This window comes from Meriones unguiculatus, chromosome 9, assembly GCF_030254825.1.
Source record: "Meriones unguiculatus strain TT.TT164.6M chromosome 9, Bangor_MerUng_6.1, whole genome shotgun sequence".
Lineage (NCBI taxonomy): Eukaryota > Metazoa > Chordata > Mammalia > Rodentia > Muridae > Meriones > Meriones unguiculatus.
The window spans coordinates 99,511,857-99,532,733 of NC_083357.1; the positions used below are offsets into that span (position 1 = coordinate 99,511,857).

The following is a 20,877-nucleotide window of genomic DNA, read 5'->3' on the forward strand; positions in this document are numbered from 1 at the left end:
TAAGTCAAAGGTAAGTTTGTACTGAGCAGTAAAACCTAGCAAGGAATGTTTTGACTTTTCTTGTAAGATAAACTATTTGTACCCATTGGAAATTCCTGTTTCTAAAGAGGAAATAAGCTTATGATCTGCTAGCTTAAGTTAGCTTTAGTTAAGCCCTCCTTTCTGATTTAGCACCAGGGAAACATTGAATGTTCATGAATGCACAGGAGCTGAGGCTTGGTGTGGTTGGAAGATTATTTTACTTGGCTTGTAGAGGGAACTGATGTGGTTAGCTGTACATCTAGGTTATTTGAGACAAAAGAACATGCAAATGGATGGGTGAGCTCAGCAATGAGTGGTTCATGAGAATCTACTAAAATCATCTGCCAGAAAGCTCCATTTACTCTGAAGCAAAAATTCAAAGCAGTGTCCTTCCCAAGACAAAGGACAGAAGAAGCAGTCTGGCAGCTGATGCTATTTTCTGGCTCAAGTAAATAGGATTTTTTCTTTTGCTCAGGGCCCTTTATGGAAGAATGCTTTAATTCAGTTGAAACATTCTATTAGATAGATTAGGCTAGGCAGACCATAAATCACGAATATTTAAATTAGTTCAGGAAATGCCCACCTTTATCTAACTCTAAGGACTGAGGGGTAGAAGCAGAAATGGAAATCAATTATATTGTGGACCAAAGTATATTAGGTACACTAGAGTGCTACAAACAAACAAACCGACCCAAACAAAACACTGAACAAACTCAGTAGAGGAAATAGAGTAATTTTTATAGAGTAATTATAATTATAAAAATTACAATTTTTTTAGGAGACATAGGAGTTATTATCCAAAGAGGGTTTCTGGGCTGAGTCTTACGACCATAGGAACACATGTAAAGGAAATTCCTGGCCAACAGAACTGCTTAAACAGGGGCAGAGAAGTAGAAAATACCAGTGTAGATTTTAATTTTGTTCAGTTGTAGCCATGGCATATTTGTGATCAGACCTCTATTTAGAATTTATGGTCCATAGTGTTTCCAGCCATATAAATCTGTTCTTAGATTATTTGAAGATTATAAAGTTGTTTGGTTGTATAAGTCTCCAAAGATAAACCTCTTTTGTAAACTCAGAAATGAGGATGTGTACGTAGTTTAAAAGAACTAAAGAGCCAAAAATGAAGTTCCCTTTCTTACCCCAAGATCCCGGGAATTGTCCACGTGAACAGATGCATAACGGGCATTAATTCCTTTTACACAGTTGATAGTGATGTTTTTAGTTTTGTTTTTATCTTCATCTCCTGATTCCCAAAAGGTTTCTGTGGAGCCATCTGTCAAACTGCCAATCATAGCAGGTCGGCTTGATGTTTTTATGTCAACAATGCTGGTCAGGTCCTTTAAGCACATCACTATGCATAACTCCTGGCAGAAAGAAAAGTAAACATCCATAGCATTAGAAATGAAATCTTTTATGATGAAAAAAACAAACAAGCATTCGATAGTAAATAATCAAACTGTTTATGAATCATTTACAGCTTTTCTTTTGTTCCACTTCCCACTGTTGACCACTAGAAGACACGTAAGTAAGTGACTAACCTGGCTCATGGCTTCAAAGCCCGACTGTATACTGACACTAAAGCTCTCCTCACTATCTCCATCGTCTGACTTTGACAAAATATTGTTAATATGATGGAAGACATTGCTCTGATGGAGGAACTGGTGGTCAGACTGCTTGAACTTGAGGCTCCAGCATCTAAAAGAATAAACAGTAACCAAAGGAATTATTTTCTAGGACTATCTAAGAATTCTCAGAGAAGCTACTCTACTTTGCAGTAAATATATCAAGAGAAATGTAAATGCTTATGCAAAGGAAAACATTGAAAAATTTCAGAGAATAAAGGCATGGTTACACTTTTTGATTTGTTTTGAGGAAAAAAAGGTAATTTAACAATGTAAGATCTAAAGAAAATCTACCTAAGTATAGAAAATAAAAGGAGCTATTGAGGTCAAGGCCACACAAGCAAAAATGAATCCATTGAGAAGATGAGCATGATACCAACTGTAACAGCTTTGCAAATTTATCTGTGTGTTAAGTCTGTCATGATTTATTGGGGTATAACATTTCTTGTACTTCATAAATCCTATGAGGATGACAAAAAATTATCTGTTTTCTACTGGCCTTATCATTAGGGACATTTGAAGATTTGCATCAGCTTGTTACATAAATCATGAAGGATTTAGTTATGCTTATAGTCCACTGAATCAATCTAAAAACTCAGTTCATAATGTAACAGAAGGCCAAATTCTTAACACATCCTAAATTAAGATCATGTGATATTACTTAAGGTAGCTTTAAATAGGACGCATATCACTAGAATCTAGAAGCTGCTTTCAAGCCCCCTTCCCAGCTTTGTTTTGGTTTCTGAGATTTCTTTACCGGTCACAGTGAAATAAAAGATGGAAAGGTGAACAAGGTGAACAAGATGATTATGATAACTATTTGGGGCACTAAGAAGGGCAAACAGATACCAGTTAGAAAGAAAAAGGTTACACCTTGGAAAAGAAAGAGGAGTCATTATTTCCACAATTTAGAGATTCTTTGCATTTTGCCATTTAAGTTCTTTTTTTTTCTTTTTTTTTTTTGAGTATCTTGCATATACCATAAAATATTTTTTCCTATTAGAATACTTTCGTGAAGAATTACCGCAAGGCCATTTGCTGCAATGAACTGCCACTGGGGAGGGACATCATAAGATCTGAGATGGTCTGCAGTAACCGGTGAAATGTATGTGGCAAAGGGTGAGCAGCTTCGCCTGCAATCACTATATCTGACAGTGGATGTTCACAGACTCTTGTATCCTTCTCCTAAAATATAAATTGAAAACGAGTTTATCAGCTGGAAGAAAGTTTTTGTTTTTTAAAAAGTTACATAAGCATAATTTGTATGTATAGTATTTCTAATTGTATTTGTAATGTTTCTAGAGAAAAGTGATAAATTACAAATAAAATGAGCAAACAAATGAAAACCACATACACACATCAATTCTAGGATACTTACATATCATTAGAAGACCAAATCCATTATGGATATATGTATTTGTATGCATGTATCTTTTTATTCATTCAAAATATATTTTTATGACTATTTTATATATTAAGAATAATGAATGGGCTGGACCTGCTGGTGTACACCTTTAATCCCACCACTCGGGAGGTAGAGGCAAGTGGATATCTGTGAGTTCAAGGCCAGCCCGGTCTATAAGGCTCTGTTACACAGAGAATCCTTGTCTCAAATACCAACCCCTCTCCCCAAAAAAGCATGTTTAGAAATTGGGGTACTCCTAGTTCATAGGGCTTTTTATGTACACCAACCAATAACAGACAATTTACAACGTAATCACAACTTACTACCTATGTACACAATATTCAATATTCTGGTGAAGGTTTCATTTTTTAAAAATTTTAAAAATTTATTACAATTAATTCACTTTATACCCCAGCTGTAGGCCCCTCCCTCATCCCTATCCCGCCCTCACACCCTCTTCTTCTCCCATGCTCCTTTCCCAGTCCACTGATAGGGGAGTCCTCCTCCCCTTCCATCTGACCCTAGCCTATCAGGTCTCATCAGGACTGGCTGCATTGTCTTCCTCTGTGGCCTGGTAAGGCTGCCCTGCCCCTGCCCCGCTCAGGGGAAGATGATCAGAGAGCCTGCCACTGAGTTCATGTCAGAGACAGCCCCTGTTCCCCTTACTAGGACATCCACTTGACTGAGCTGCCATGGGCTACATCTGTGCAGGAGTTCTAGGGTATCTCCATGCATGATCCTTGGTTGGAGTAAAAGACCCCTGGGCCCAAATCTTTTGGTTCTGTTGCTCTCCTTGTAGAGTTCCAGTCCCCTCCAGGTCTTTCTATCTCCACCTTCTTTGGTAAGATTCCTTGCCCAAAGTTTATTCTTATGATTGGAAATAGCACAGTTTACTCAACAGTCTACCTCAGAACAATCAGTTTCTTTCTTTTAATCAATCACATAAGAGAAAAGACCACAGAAGTGTAATTACTACATAATTTTTTTGTTTTGTTTTGTTTTTTGAGACAGTGTAGCCTTGGCTTTCCTGGACTTGCTTTGTAGACTGAGCTGGCTTCAAATTTACAGAGATCCATCAGCCTCTGCCTCCCTCAGTGCTGGGACTAAAGGCATATGCCACCATGCCCTGATTACTAAATCATTTTTAATGTGAGCTTGTACAGGTCTTGCCAAATATTTCTCCCAGAGGTGGTTATAACACAGCAAATATGAATGCCCTTGTTTTTCCATTCTGTTGTTAATGGGTACTTAGCAAACATTTTGAACTACATAAATGAGCTAAGTAAACAGGCATGCTTTTGCTTCTTTCTTTGTATGTCTACTTAAGTAAGAACATGATACAAGCTCTAGTTTACATTATCTCTTGCTAAACCATATTATACCCATCTAGATTTGGTCAAGGCTTGGCATCAACCTGGTTAGACCGGTTATTTCTGTCTCGATTTATACTTGGGCATTACCCTCCCTGCTAAGGTGTGTTCCCTGTTTTGGGGGCATCACATTTATCCCATTTGTTGCTTGGCTAAAAGGTGTCCCAGCTCTATATTCTCTACATAATAGTGATGCTGGTTGTAATACTGCCGTATACATCTTGATTGCTTTTCAACAATGGTACTTTATGAGAAACTGGCTGTGTCAGCATCTTCGCCAGACAGAAAACTTCGCTTAAGTAAGGCTAGCACTTTGTACATACTATCATTGTATTGTTATTGTTGTTGTGTTTTCAGGTCAAACAATCTGTCAGTTATTTCATGTAAAACATTATACTCCGCCACCAGAAAGCCTACTATTTAGTTCCTAGAAAAATGGAATTACGGTCATTTATCCATGAGCATATGGAGGCCCTAACTGGAGTCTAGTTGTTCTGAGTAACAACAAAGAGGACCCAGCACAGAAGGGCAACGAGCGTGTCACATTGAGGGTAGCTGGGGAAAAGTAGTGGCGCCAGTGTACGACTAGACACTGCATAAAACTTTCAAAGAGTAAAGTATATAATTAAAAATGGAAATATGCAATTAGAATGAACAAAAACTCACTTGCTCTGCATTCTCCTTATTAGTTTTATTTTCTTCATCCTCATCTTCCTCTGCTTCCACTGGAGAAGGAGTCAGTGCTGCCACAAAGTGCCAGAGAATATCATGCAGAGAAGTTGTTTGGATGACATTACAGAGAAGCCAGTTGAATGCCTGAGTAACCGATGGACAAGATACCGAGAAATGAGTTAAAATATGGAGTTTTTAAAAAATTACTATTTAGAGACAAATATGCTAGAAAATGTGGCTCTTGTTTCACTGAAAAGCAAGCAATTTGAAATAGTCAATTTCAAATTGAACATTCTTTTAAATATAAACTTATTCTATTCAAGGCATTTTTCTAAACAGTTTTTGAAACTAATATAAAATATTTACCAAGTTCTACACAAGCAGTCATTTATTTAAATACATAATTTTTAACACTAAATGTGATAAATTTGTTATATGATTCCTGTTAAGAAAAGAAGAAACACTTACTATATATAGGTCTAGGAAATACTGTATCCCTATTATTCCAAAAAATGGTGTCCTAGATAAGCAACTATTGGTAAGTTTCTAACTCAAAAGCCCTATTTATCTTCATCTTCTTTGCATGGTTATGTCATTTTATTCTAGTGAAATGTCCTAAATATAAAAAGGTTTAAAACATAACCTCATATTCATGTAATAAAGTTGTATAGAATTAAAAATTTAGCATATTTAAATATAAAATTCCAAATTAGTTCATTTATAAACTTCATATTTTTATCTTGATGTGAACACTTTTTTCCCATTAGGCACATGATCTGATATAATTTGCTAAAAAGGTATCGTCATTACATAGTTACTATGTGTTTGTGTAATACATAAATAACAATTCCACTGACGTAGTCATACCTCCATAGCAAACACTCGACAAGCCGACTTCCTTAAGGCCTGCTTCATTGCTATTTCAAGCCCTTCTAGATCATGATGCTGTATAACAAAAGCTAAAACTGGCCACTGGAAATTTCGCTCTCCTTTGGAAAGAGAGCTGTGGGCTGATATTAGCCGCGAAAGCTCAGGTGATGGATGTCTCAAAAGGGAAGACCCAACTTCTAAAAAGAAAAAGAAAATTAGTAATTTTCATAGATAACATATAATTAATGTATTGAATACTGAAAATATCTAGCTAATTCACTTTAAAGGCTTTTGTTTTTCCATATGACACAATCATAACAATTTCAATTAGTGGTAAGGAAGCAACCATGACTCTGTAAAAGTACTCTGTATTTTCTTAGAGCTGCACAGATTCAAAGGCCGAGTCTAAAGTTCATACTTCCTACGGTGTTTAAGAGCTAAGTAGCTTATATTTTGCCTGAAATCTACATCTCATGTCCATTAGTTCCTAAAAGATTGAGTAAAAGTATGTGATGGCTAGCTTTAATTGTCAAGTGACACACTCCAGTATTACCTGGGAAGGTAGTCTCAATGACAAAAGGTCTATATTAGGTTGGCATTAGGGTATTCCCATGAGGGATCTTTTTTTTTCTTTAAATTTATTTACTTTTTTAAATTAATTACAGTTTATTCACTTTGAATCCCAGCTGTTGCCCGCTCCCTCCCTCATCTCCTCTCATGTCCCTGCCAAAGTCCACTGATAGGGGAGGTCCTCCTCCCCTTCCATCTGACCCTAGCCTATCAGGTCTCATCAGAACTGGCTGCATTGTCTTCCTCTTGGTCTGGTAAGGCTGTTCCCCCCTCAGGAGGAGGTGATCAAAGGGCCAGCCACTGAATTCATGTCAGAGATAGCCCCTGTTCCCATTATTAGGGAACCCACTTCGAGACTGAGCTGCCATGGGCCACATTTGTGCTGGGGTTCTAGATATCTCCATGCATGGTTCTTGGTTGGAGTATCAGTCCCAGAAAAGACCCCTGTGCACAGATATTTTGGTTCTGTTGTTCTCCTTGTGGAGCTCTAGTCCCCTCCATGTCTTTCTATCTCCCCCTTCTTTCATAAGATTCCCTGCAATGTGCCCAAAGTTTGGCTATGAGTCTCAGCATGTGCATTGATACTCTGCTGGGCAGAGCCTTTCAGAGGCCCTCTGTGGTAGGCTCCTGTTCCCTGTTTCCTCTCTATTGGAAATAAAAGCAGTCATCAAAAGTCTCCCTTCCAAAAAAAGCCCAGGTCCAGATGGTTTCAGCGCAGAATTCTACCAGACCTTCAAAGAAGAGCTAACTCAAATTCTCTTCAAACTATTCCACAAAATAGAAACAAAAGGAACATTACCAAACTCATTCTATGAAGCCACATCACCTTGATACCTAAACCACACAAAGACTCAACAAAAAAGAACTTCAGACCTATCTCTCTTATGAATATTGATGCAAAAACACTCAATCAAATACTTGTAAATTGAATCCAAGAACACAATAAAAGTATCATCTACCTTGACCAAGTAGGTTTCATCCCAGACATGCAAGAGGTTCAATATACAGAAATCCATCAATGTAATCCACCAAATAAACAAACTGAAGGAGAAAAATCATATGATCATCTCCTTAGATGCCAAAAAAGCATTTGACAAAATCCTATACCTGTTCATGTTTAAAGTCTTAGAGAGATCAGGGATACAATCACATACCTAAACATAATAAAGACAATCTACAGCAAGCCTATAGCCAACATCAAACTAAACAGAGAGAAACTTAAAACACTCCCACTGAAATGAGGGACAAGGCAAAGCTGCCCACTCTCTCTGTATCTCAACATAGTACTTGAAGTCTTAGCTAGAGCAATAAGACAACTAAAGGAGATCAAGGGGATACAAATTGGAAAGGAAGAAGTCAAAGTATCACTATTTGCAGATGGTATGATAGTATACATGAGTGACCCCAAAAATTCTATCAGAGAAGTCCTCCAGCTGATAAACACCTTCAGCAAAGTAGCTGGATACAAAATTAACTCAAAAAAAAAAAAAAAAATCAGGAGCCCTCCTGTATACGAAACACAAAAGGGCTGAGAAAGAAATTAGGGAAACAACACATGTAAGGGATCCTCTTAATTGGCTCAATTTCAATGGAAAGGCCTACCCTGAACGTGAACGTCAACAGTGTTCTGCTGACCCAAAGACGGAACGGAGAGGAGAGAGAGTGCTAAGTACTGACGTGCATGGACTAGCGAGACCATCTGCGCTTCCCGGCAGAGGCAACGGACCTAATTAGCTGTGGGCCAAATAAAAAGTTGCTGCAGTCAAGGAATTTTATCACAGCAATGGGAAATAAAACTAAGGCAGTGTCTCAACACAAACTCTGAGATATTTATTGGATAACCCTAGAAACTGTTTAATTGAAATCAACAATATTTTTTTTTTCTGGTGATCTTCAATATTAACACAACAAGCCAGTATGGTGACATGTTCCTTCAATCCATGCACTTGAGAACTGAGACAGGAGAGTTGTCACAAGTTTGAGGCAAGCCTGGGTAGGATAGTGTCTAAAAATAAAGGAAAGGAAAAAAAAATGCTCAGAAATTGCAATTGGTGCTGATTACATAATTTTAAAAAAAAACATTAGGTGTTCTTCATATCTCTGGAGTGTTACATCTATTCAGAACCATGGTGGCTGTAAGAGTTGTAAGCGTCCATGGTTGGTGAGACATAACTTCGTGCTTAGGCACAACTGGACCTGCTAGTTAGTGACACTTAGTGGAAGGAAAAATGATGGCAATACATGCGGGGTTAGATACCTAACTGATTTATAAGTCAATTTATTGAATAAACACTGACCGATTTAAATATCTATTCCCACTGAGATGAAAAAAAATATATCTCAATATTTTTGACTGGGTCAGATAAAAGTACGATTTATCGCAAATGAAAACCAACACACTGTTTACCCTTCAGGTATTACATCTTAAAAATAAAGAAACTGGTACATTTACACAAGAGAATACTACTCAGCCATTAAAAACAAGGAAATCATGACATTTGCAGGCAAATGGTTGGAACTAGAAAAGATCATCCTGAGTGAGGTAACTGAGAACCAGAAAGACACACATGGTATACATATGGTATATATGTGGATTTTAGCCATATAGTACAAGATAAGCATACTATGAGGCACAGACCCAAAGATAAGGAGTAAGGAGGACCCAAGTGAGGATGTGTCAATCTCACTAGGAAGAGGAGATAGAAAAGACAGAGGTAATTGCTGACGAGAGCAAACGAGGTAGGGGAGGGGGCACAGAGAGTTAAGAGGGTGGAGATCAGACCTGAGGAGAGCAAGGGCAAGAGGACAGGAGGCATGAGAAGAAAAAAGAAACTGAGGGTGGGCAATCTCTGTGACAACCTGGAGACCTAAGTCAGAGTAGGCTCATGAGAGGATATGAGGGGGATTCAAGCAGAGACTCCTACTAGCAGAGGCCATAGAAACTGAAGAGGACGCCCTCTAATTAGACTAGTCTCCTAGTAAAGGGTGGGGAACACCAACCCACCCACGAAAACTTTGATCCAAAATTTATCCTGCCTACGCAATATTCAGGGATAAAGACTGAGCAGAAGTTGAGGGAATGCCCAACTGATATCTGGCCCAACTAAAGAGTTGGAGAGTTCCAACCCGACACTATGAAGGATATTCTGCTAAACTTGCAGACAGGAGCCTGTCAGAGCTGTTCTCTGAGAGGTTCTATCCAGCAGTGCCTCAAAACAGATGCTGAAACTCACAGCTAAATATTGGTCGATGTATAGGTGTCTTGGGTAATAGTGGTAGGAAAGAAAAAAGGACCTGGAAGTGACAGAAATCTCCATAATAAAAACAACAGAGCCAACTAACAAGGGCCCAGAGGGGTTTGCTGAGACTGAAGCATCAACCAAACCTAGTATCATGCATGAACTGGACCTAGGCCCCCTACAAAGATGTAGCAGATGGGCAGCTTAGGCTTCAAGTGGGTACTCTAGCAAGGGAAGTTGGGACTTCATTGGACATGGACTCACTTGCTATTTTCAGATCACTTTCCCTTGGTGGGACTGCCTTGCCAGGCCAAGAGGGAAGAGGACAGTTCAGTCCTGATGCCACTTGATAAGCTGGGATGGATGGGAAAGGGAGCTACAGGAGACAGGGTAGGGGGAAGAGAAGGAGGGCTAAAAAGAGAGTAGGAATGGGCCTACAAGTATGTGAAGTAAATAAAATAAATAAATGAGAAAAAAAAACCCAAAAAATAATCTGCAGAGAAAATAGTTTTCTTTTTGACAGCCCTATCAACCTCCTTTCTACCATTACACCTACCAGTGTCTCCACTGTTCACTCTTCTTCTAGGGATGGCTTTAACTCGTGCAGGTAAAATGGAATGCTGTTTATCATATTCAGAAGCAACAACAGAGTATGACCTTTGGAAGACCGTTCTCTTAGCCAAGTCGGTGTCAGTTATGGGACTAGTTTCCAAGCTGCAGATATAAAAGGAACAGAGGTAAAGTGCATGAGAGTGAAGTGAATGAAGCGCAGTGACACCTATTTTATAACAGTGAGTCAGATGTTTCAATTCCATGTGGGCTCCACGGGGCACCGAACACATGTGCTATAGACATACATTCAGGCAGACACCCATACACATAAAATAAAAATAAAATCTCAAAAAAAGAAGAATATAATCTTTTCCAACGATGTGACATTCTGATTGATTTCAAAACTGTATCTTAACTTATACTTTTCTAAATCATTCATATGTCAAGTGAAAAAGAAGGTAGCAAATGTTCTGACTTGTTTTCTCTTTAAAGTGTATCTCACGTGTATAAATACTCTGACTGCTTTGTATATGTACCATGTGTATGCTCTGTGTTTACAGAGGTCAGATGAGGGAGAGAGATCCACAAGAACAGGCGCTACAGATGCTTGTGAGCTACACTCTGGGTGCTGCAAACTCCATCTAAAAGAAAAGCCAGTCCGCTTAACTGCTGAGCCACTCTCCAGCTTAACTTAAAACTCAAAGTCTAAAGATATGGGAGAAAAAACAGGTAGGAACAATCCTAAACACAGCAAAAAGAGAGAAATGACCATTATATAAAGAAAACTGATAAATAAAATGAAGCTTCATTCATTATATAGATACTTAAGCATGGATAAGTAAGGTTATAACTCTTGGGAAGAAGTGCTGTCAAAAGACTGCATGGCTATACCAGAATGCAATAAAAAGTGAGAGCTATACTTATCTGTGGATATAAAATATGTTTTTGGAATATAGTTAGAAAATATATTGGTTTAAGAAAGTGGGTTTTCCTCCAGGATCCATAATCTCTGCAGTCACAGGTAGTTGGCTAGGTTTACAGTATCAGCATGAATTCCCTCCTAATAAGCAGAACCATTAGACAGCTGTGCAAACCACCAAGCTAATGAAGAGCTACAGACAATCAATGGCTGCTTGAAGAAGGAGAAACAGTCTCCTCAAGGTTTGAGCCCCATGAAAGTTAATCCAATCCTAAATCCTAAGTGTGTGTGTGTATATATATGTATATATATATATATGTGTGTGTGTGTATATATGTGTGTATATATATATGTATGCATATATACACACACACACAATACAAACAATAAGTAAAGAAGGGGTAATGAATTTGAAAGGGAGTTGCGGCAGTAAGGAACTTCAGAGGAAGAAATAGTCTTTTAAACATGGTTTTCATTAATCAGTTGATCTTATTTCATGAACCCATAGATAATCTTGGGTTTGTAATAAAACAGTATTTAAAGCAACAACAGCAAAAACAACAATACATTATGGCCACATATGTACTAATCAAGTTTTTTGTTTTCAAGTATGTCTGATCAAAAACATATATTTCTGAAATTAGGTAAACTTCTAAGGTAACATTTTATTTATTTTAAAACTTCAGAAGACATTTAAATTATTTTCATCCAAAATTATCAAGTTTGAATTCTGCCTAATTTTCTTTTTGCGGTATGACTTGTTTCCTGGCTTGAAATATTCCTTTTTTTGTTGTTGTCTGGTTGTTCTGAGTTTTAGTAACTTAATATGTTAATATTTACTATAAGAGATTCTCATTCTTTTTCTGTATTGCTTAATTTTTGGACTGCACCACCCATTATAATTATCACAAACTTTTCTTTTATCTATAAGCTAACTTATGGTTCTATACATTTCTAATTAATTCCTTAGATTTATATAAGTGTTGGTTTGACATCTGGTCTGTCATTTAATTCTATAATGTATCTTTTTACTTCATCTGGCTTGTTATCTGATTTCCACTTTGAGCTTTTATTTTTATTAAACTTATGTCATAACCAACTTTTCTACTATAAATTATTTAGAAAATGTTTCTTCCAGATTGTTTTTGTTGTTATTATTATTATTATATGATAGACCACCAACTTTCACTTCACTAAAGAATGTTTCACTGGGAACACTGCTTTGTTCCCAGCTTACTCTGACATTGTACTGTGGATTTCCTTGAACTTTCATTCCCAGTCATACTTGATACATGTTATTCCTCCAGAGATAATGCAAGGCTTTACTTTCTACTGTAAAGCAGAGATTGCTTGGTGGAAGCGTTCCCTGGGACCTTAGCAGCTGTGACTGTAGAGATGGTAGATGCTAGGTGTATAATTACAAGATGCAATCTTGATCTGTCTGAGCTTTGCATCTTTTCCCTGGATTGACTTTCCTATAAACTGGAAGGTTATTTAGCTTCTCAGATTCTTTTCATGGCCAACATGGAAATTTATAGTGATGTGTTTATGTCAAAGCTGGTGAATGTTTATTTTTTTAAAGTAAAAATTAAAAAAACTTATTTGGTATGAAAAATTCTATTATCCAGCTTTACCTCACTATCTCCACCTAGAAGTTAGTTCTACATAATCTTAATTCCAGAATGTAATAACATGCCACTGAATCATGTTCTTCAGAGAAGTTTAAAAATGGTTCCTAACTCTTTTTCAAAGGTAGTTTCCATCTTCAGAGATACTTTAATTCCTTTAAAGATATACAAGGCATCCAGGCATGGTAGCACATGCCTGTAATTCCAGCACTCAGGGAGGCAGAGGCAAGTGGATCTCGCTGAGTTCTAGCCCAGCCTGGTCTACAAAGCTAGTCCAGGACAGCCAAGGCTACCCAGAGAAACCCTGTCTCAAAACCGCTCCCCCCCTCCAGATACAAAAGGCATATTGTATTCTTTGGAGATGCTCCAAAAAACCTGAGAACAATCCACACAGATGGTGGGAAGAATTGCAAGTATTTTTTTAATAGAAAATTATTTGGATATGCTAGCCCTATTATATTTTAGTTTATTGTTATGACTATATAGTAGCAAACACTGATGCATCTTAAGTATATTCTCTCCAGAAAAGATCTTTCTTTCTAACGAGACCATGTTCAATTACTTATGCCTATAATTTTGATGCCACCTAAACTTATCTTTCTCATTATCTAGTAAAGTCACACTGATTTTCCCCTACAAAATTTCTTTATTTATCTTTTTAATAACTGCTGCCAATGCACTGTAATTGCATACACCAAGCTGAATCTATAACTAAATTATTAGCTTTTTAAATGACAGTGTGCCATTCTAGCATTTTGCCATGCTTTCCTCTCAGTTTCAATGTTATTCATGTTTCCTTATGCACTGTGCTTACCTCAGTCATTCACTTTTCAAGATGCTCTCTGTCCAACACCAACAATAGCTAATGAGAAGACACTGTAAACAATGATCCAAGAAGCTCAAAGCTGGCTCATGATTCACGCTCTGCCATTTCTACCATGTGTCCAAGTCCTGCCTCAAAGCCACTTTTCCCTCCATCACTCAAGATTATAAGCTTCAGTGTAGCCTTTGATTGCATTGCTATGTCCTCTTTTCTTTCTCAGTGGTCTGCCTACATCAAGAACTCTGCTTGTCTGGGTACAGTTTTTCATACCTCTCCAATACCTAGCAGAGCTGACTCAATGTTTCTCCTGAGACAGAAAGCTGCATTAAAGAACTCCAAGAACATTCTTTTATAGCTCAGCCTTTCTTCCACCAAACACTTGTCACTCAGAAGACAGAACTAAAGTACCTTGGTGGCATAGACTTCATATTGCTCTCTGGCTCTTCAAATACATTGGGACTTGCATCAGGAGTTACTGATATGTATGGGGCAGGGACAGATGTAGACCGCAGATATCTCATTTCATCCTGGAATAGGTTGTCATCTTGATAGCCCACAAAATTTTCATGATGGTGCCTGCATTAAATTAAACCCAACAACTTAAGAGTACAATGGCAACACAGGTCTTCTTCATTTTAAATCTCCCTTGAAAAAGGCAAAACAGTCCATAAGAATCTACAAGTATGGGGAAGTACTAAAATAACCTCAGAAGCAGACTGGTAGACATCAAAGTCTGTTTTACCTCCCAGGTACCAGAAACCTAAATGGAACTTCTTTTCTTTTCTTTTGAGAACATTTCCATCTCCCAGTGCCTGTTGAATGATCCCATTGACTGCCTAAGGGCTTTGGTGAGAATTTCTGCATCACTACTCATATAGGCCTATGATATATGCCTCCTTTTACACCATTCTCTCTTCTCAGTTTCTAGCATCACTGTCACAGTACAAACTTGTATCATTTCTTGATGGATTGCTGAAACAGTTGTCACTTTTTGAGTGGTAATATATGTATATCAACTTTAAAAAGTTGGAAAACATATATGTAAAACATTCTTTGGGTTAGGGTGTATCCATTCCCCAGGGAGCTAAGAATAGAAGCTCCTTAATTATGCTATGCTGGCACTTTTTTTTTCTGGCACATGTTTTATAACTTGACTCCTATTTTAAAGTTACATTTATTTATTCAATGTGTTTGTGGGGGTGCGGGGTTACAAATGGCACGCCAGGGTGCAGGGAGGGAGGTCAGCAGACACCTAGTCAAAGTGCTTTACTCCTTTTGCCATGTGCATCCAAGACACAGGACTCAGCTCTCTCTAGGTTTTGTGGCAAGCGACTTTACCCACTGAACCATCTCACCAGCTTGACTTGATTCATTCTTTTTCAAACCAGAACAAAATGATGTTCACCTAAATGAACAGAGTAGTCTAACTGAAACACAAGGTAAGTTTGTATTTAGCATGCCTGATGATTTCCTCCTGGTCTTGAATTTTTCACATTTTCCTTTCCTTTTCAATTTTCCCTATTTTAATAAGTACAAACATGTTTAAAAGCCACATAAGTTTGCCATGGGGCAGGGGGAACACTTATCAATGGAATGCTTGACTGGCAAGCCATGACAGCAGGTAAAATCTAGAATTCTTTACCTAGAATTCTTCATTCATTAGTCAGTGGGGGAAAGAAAATCTAGCTTTGGAATATGAAAGACTATTTTGGAGTGTTCATAGACACTGTAAGAAAGGGCAGATGGTACAGTCCAACTTCAGTACAGTCAACGAGAACACTACCAACGACCATTTCTCAATCTGGAGTTAAAGCCTTCATCCAGTTTCTGTATTAGTTTCCACATTCCATATTGTGACCTTTTAATTGCAAACCAGGTTGACTATTTCTGTGTTTAAAATTCTTCCTTCGTTGACTCTGCTTACGGAAGAATCAGCACAAGCTACAGAGTCCTAAAAGCTACCCAAATCACTACTTCAAGCAGTTAAATAGAATGAGGTTTCATTTAGCAACTGCTTTGCCCCCATCACTTGCCTGATAGATTTCTATTTATCAGTCCTTCAATAATCAGGTAAGTAATCAGACCCTCTGTGAAGTGTTTCATTATTTGCTTAGGAAGCCTCAATTACTGTATCAGTTCTTTCAGTATCCTATACACACTTCAATTTGCGTACAACTAACATGACACTGTAAAGGTTTCAATGACATGTCTATCTTTTTGCCAGTGTTGAATGTAGTTAGGACTTTTTATATTTCAGTGTCCTTGGTATTCAGTTGGTACTTGTTTAAACGTAGGCTTCTTTCTATAGGAAAATCAGTTTCTTTCCTCTTCAGCATTTCTGACTAACAGAGAATTTAAAAAAATGCAAGTCTTTCTTTCTGAGATATATTAACAGTAACAAAACAAACTGACAAAGTACCCACTGGTATACAATGTGCACTCTACACTCTACTCCCAGTCACGTCATCCATGGCAATGGAGAAAGCAAACAACAAAGTTTGGCTCTTGTCCACTATCTGTTGTAGTGTGGATATAAGAGCAAGTTTTGGACCACTATGCAGTATGACTTTAATCAACAGAAGCTGTAAACCCAAAGGCAGTTACAAACAAAACAAAGTCTTATTACCTAGCTAATGTCTGCAAGTAGAGACAAGGCATTTTTACAGGAATGTCCTCAGAAACACCTTCCTTCACAATGGGCAGCTGAGACTGGAATGGCTTTGCAGGATGGTAACACAAGATACTTGGCTCCGCTGCACTGCTCAGGGACAGCAGGAAAAGGGCATTGGCTTTGATCACCTGGTGAGCTTCCATGGTGGGCAAGGCACGAGGGGTCTTTACTTGCATTGGCTTTCTTCTAGATTGTTTGACCTGGCAAAGAAAGAATTGAAGTGACTGTTTCCTGCTTATGTTTAAAAAGATAATTTCTTAACTTTTGTTGTTTCCAGAAAAATGAAGAAAAAGTATTTTAAAACAGTGATAGTGATTACTAAAACAAACAACAGCAAATCCAACAATGGGGAGCTTAGGGGGAGTCGTGTAGGCAAAGGAAGCTTTAACAGAAGCCTCTGCCTTGGTTTTCATTAGTAGAAATATTCTCAGATTTCTGAGTCCTGTGATATAATTGGGTATTAAGGAGAAGACAAGAGACAGAGAGAAGGAAAAGGGACAAAAAAAGAAGTGAACTTGTGTAGGAGACAATAATAAAGAATGACATCACAAACATTTGTTAACATAGCATTTGTACCTAAGGTTAAAATTATTTTTCAAGTAAAAATAACAAATATTAAACTTTTATTTTTGTTATAAATGAATTTTAATATCAATTACACAGAACTAACTAAAATAATGATATGATTATATATTCTTATAAGTTATATCCATATTATGAATATTATAGACTTAATGGAATAAAAATACCTTTTCCCTTGCAGCAGCCTGCTTTTCACGGAGGTATTTTTCTCTACAGCGATCACATACGAGGTACCAAGTGCTTCCTCCCATTCCCCCATCACCACAGTTACCAGCCCATCCTCCACAAAAATGTCCAATACTATTGTATCCTTGTCCACCAGCATATCGGCCACAACCTTGAAACAAACATAAGACTTATATTAAACATTTTCAGTGTCTTTAATCCTCATTACTGATATATCAGAAATAGAAACATCTTTTCAAAGTAAAATCCTGAGTAAGTACTTAGCTGTTTAGAAGGCTAGTATATACATTAGAGAAAATAGCATGTTTGATAAAAAAAAAAAAAAAAAAAAAAAAAAAAAAATCAGTTAAATGATGCCTAAAATCCTTGGGACATTTTAATGTTCTTATTTAGATAAGAACATTAAAGAAACATTAAAGTAAATCTTTAGATTTACTTAAGAATTTCAGTAAAATAGACACATATAAAAGAACGACATGTTTCAGAAATCAAATGTTTCTAACACAAAATATGGAAAGAGAAGAAAACAATCATAACATACAGTCCTCTGATAAAAAAAACTGATATCACTTAATTAGGAAAATCCCCATCCCAATCAGTATAATCTATTTAATTGATAATTTCTGAGCGGGAAACTAAATCAGAACATTTATGGAGATATGCCCTCTTGCTTAGACGTGCTATTATTTCTATTGTGTCAGACCTTCATACCAGCCTTTGGGAAACACATCAAATAAAATATTTAAAAATATTTAAAATATTTCAAAATTTGCTACACTCTAATTAAATGTTAAATTTCGTGATCACAGTATTATTATAATTTCTCTATCTCTTTAGATAAGCTATTCATGGTAGTCTATGATACAAGATTCTGTAAATTTAGGCAACTATTTCCGTATAGTTTGATATAATTCAGAGGACAGTTCAACTTAAAGTGATCTAGCTCATCAAAATTCAGGTACATATACACATACAACTCAATCACTTACCTGGGTGTGCCTGTCTCATGTGATAGGTCACTGGGTAGGGGTGTGATTCTCCGCACAGCTCACAGATTGTATCTTTCTCTGGCCCTCCTACTGCCAGCTGTGCCATTTCACCAAACAAATTGCCCCTTGGCCGAATTTCTGTCTTTTCCTTTTTCTTTTTTTCCTTTTTTGCTTTCTTATTCTCTTTCTCACACTCTTTCTTTTTAAGGACCGCACAGGAACCGGGACTTGGAAAAATCATATTCTGGGAAGCAGCTTTGATTGTAGCCAAAGAGATATCTTCCCAGAAAGCCACTAAATGCTGTAATGTTAAGGGAAGTGGAGACTTGGACTTCATTGTGTGATGCATGGACATTTCAAAAGTGGCTTCAGACTTTCCGTCCTCACACTTTTCATGTAGAGGTGGTTCCTTAAGCATAGACAAGACCTTATTTTTGTTGATACTTCCCATTTTAGATATATCTGGCCCATGAGGTGAGATGTTAAACATATTTAGAGCAGATGATATTTCCAATGAATGTCTATTTTTTAACTTGATTTCCTTTTCCTCTGTGGGTGGTTGGCTACTCAAACTACTTCTTATAGGAGCATGTTCTTTGGAAAGTTCAGGATTAAATTTCAGGAATGAAGAGCAAGCCATTGCATCATGTACTATGCCTTCATGCCACAGAAAAGAGGCAAAGACAGCTCTGGCACATTCAGCTACAGATGGAGACATGGCTTGCTTGGCTGGCTCTAAGGATTTGGCTCCATCTCCTTTGAAAAGAAAGTTAGATTTTTCTTTTTTGGGCCTGGTGTGTCTATTAGCACATTTTCGACTTATCTTGGGTGATGCTCTCATTTCCTGTTCATCTTTCAGTGGTGCTTTTCCTATGCTGAAGTGCACTTTATTTGAACTTTCATCCACACTCTTAAATTCACTGTTTTCATCACAGGTGCTATCTGTGACACTATTTGTTTTTAAAGTACTTGAAGTACAGACTTCAACTACCTCACTGTGGAGGTTTTCCTGTACCACATGGGGAGAAGGGGCTCTGTTTTCAGATCCAGGGGAGTCCTTAGGATCCTTTGGTACCTGTTTTGGTTTTGGTGATGTGGACCGCCCTCTTAATGGTTCTGTGAGGGGCATTTTTTTCTTACGGAGGGTATCTGGATCAAGTGTATATGAGTCTGACTTGGAACGTTCCCGAGGAGGGTCAAGTTTTGTCTTAGCAGGCGCTGTGCTTTTCTGAGGTAGATTTTTATCCTGCGGTGAGGAAGAGCGTGGAGAACTAGCACCAGACGGGCTAGACCTGGGAGCCGGCAGAGTCTTGGGCTTAGGAGATGAGGACCTTGAGCCTGGTCCTGGGGACTCAGCCCTGAAGCTAGAAGACATCCTCCCATCAGACTTCAGTGTCTGCAAGGTGTTATGGTTAGGGGACAGTGACCTACTGTGGGAATCTGACCTCAGCTTTGCAGCATCAGATTTTAACATGAGGGATTCACTAGCAGATAAGCCTTCTGTCCCCCTTGGCTTCTTCTGGTCGGCAGTAGTCCGGCTCACGCGCCCATCAGGTTTAATTGACCTGCTGTGCTTAGGGGGCAGCTCTGACTTCCCTGATGTAGAGACTGGTCTTGAAGATGTTGAGATAGTTCCTCTATCACCTGCGTGATCCAGGTCATAGTGAATTTGTTAATAAAGGGTTAATGTAATTTTAACACTAGACACTAAAATAAACTATAAATTTACATCACTTATATACAAGATGTTAAGAATAAAATAAAAATATTTCTCATAAAATGTTTACTCTATTATTATATACACAATATTATTATATATGGTTATAGATGCAAAACAGATTGAATAGAGTACCTATTCACCTGAACGAACTATGTACACACACACATATATATTTCACAGCCCTTGTGCGACTAAGTAGAATTTAAATTCAGCAAGCAATTAGAAAGAGAATAGCCTCTTTAAAAACTAAAAGTCATGAAGAAATAAATCCTCCATATGAAATAATCAAGCTAAGATATTCAGGAGGGTGTAATGTAGGATACTTAAGGTAACAATGCAGATCTTATTAACAAAGAAACTCAATTTATATAATTTCTGCATACAATTTTAAAAAGTAAATACAATTAGGTTAATGAAGAGCTCCTTACAGAAGATATCTTAGTTTAATGTTTTGATTAAAATGACAAAATAAAATAAGGAAATCCTATTGTATTTCACGTTAAGTCCGATACTCTGTTATTAAAAACAGTTTCTATCTTAAGATGTCTGTAGCTTAGCTGATAGAACTTAAAGCTGAAGGCCTTTGCAGATTTAAAAAAACCAAACCAAACCAAACCAAACCAAACCAAACCAAACCAAACCAAACCAAACCAAATGAAACCAAACCGAGGACTATTCACCATGAGCACTACAAGTCTGAACTAGGCTCTTCATGCCTGGTGAATGACAGGGAGAAACAAACAAAAACTCTTTCTAAGGCAAATCACTAGAGAGTTCTACATTGATACTGTTTGGTTTGGGCATCCCTGCCTTCCCTTAATTTCTCTTTCCCGTGTATTATGCTTTCTTTGAATTATTACAGTCAGGCTTTGTATCATTACTTTTTTCCTTAACCAAACAACAGAACCATCCATTCTTGCTTACAGTGTAGACTATTTTAGAAGGAAAGAAATCTGATCCAAGTTCAAGTTATTATGAAAAAACGGAAACAGAGAGATGTAATTAGATGCTTTTGGAAAAGAGGAAATTGAATTC

The 20,877-nt window shown here is 37.5% G+C and overlaps 1 protein-coding gene across 12 annotated transcripts in view; it reads right to left on the reverse strand.

Moving 5' to 3' along the window:
* The window catches only part of Mycbp2 (MYC binding protein 2), a 246,601-nt gene that overhangs the window by 32,889 nt on the left and 192,835 nt on the right, over positions 1 to 20,877 (reverse strand). For 9 of the 12 annotated variants that reach the window (XM_060391563.1, XM_060391566.1, XM_060391565.1 and 6 more), the window contains 10 exons: positions 18,123 to 19,766; positions 17,115 to 17,284; positions 16,321 to 16,565; positions 14,103 to 14,270; positions 10,329 to 10,486; positions 5,961 to 6,160; positions 5,088 to 5,237; positions 2,671 to 2,831; positions 1,563 to 1,719; positions 1,164 to 1,388 (listed from right to left, as the gene is read on the reverse strand). In XM_060391563.1, coding sequence (XP_060247546.1) covers positions 1,164 to 1,388; positions 1,563 to 1,719; positions 2,671 to 2,831; positions 5,088 to 5,237; positions 5,961 to 6,160; positions 10,329 to 10,486; positions 14,103 to 14,270; positions 16,321 to 16,565; positions 17,115 to 17,284; positions 18,123 to 19,766 — 3,278 coding nt within the window. The remainder of the gene's footprint in view (positions 1 to 1,163; positions 1,389 to 1,562; positions 1,720 to 2,670; positions 2,832 to 5,087; positions 5,238 to 5,960; positions 6,161 to 10,328; positions 10,487 to 14,102; positions 14,271 to 16,320; positions 16,566 to 17,114; positions 17,285 to 18,122; positions 19,767 to 20,877) is intronic. The other 3 variants (XM_060391559.1, XM_060391558.1, XM_060391555.1) reach the window with 1 other exon arrangement.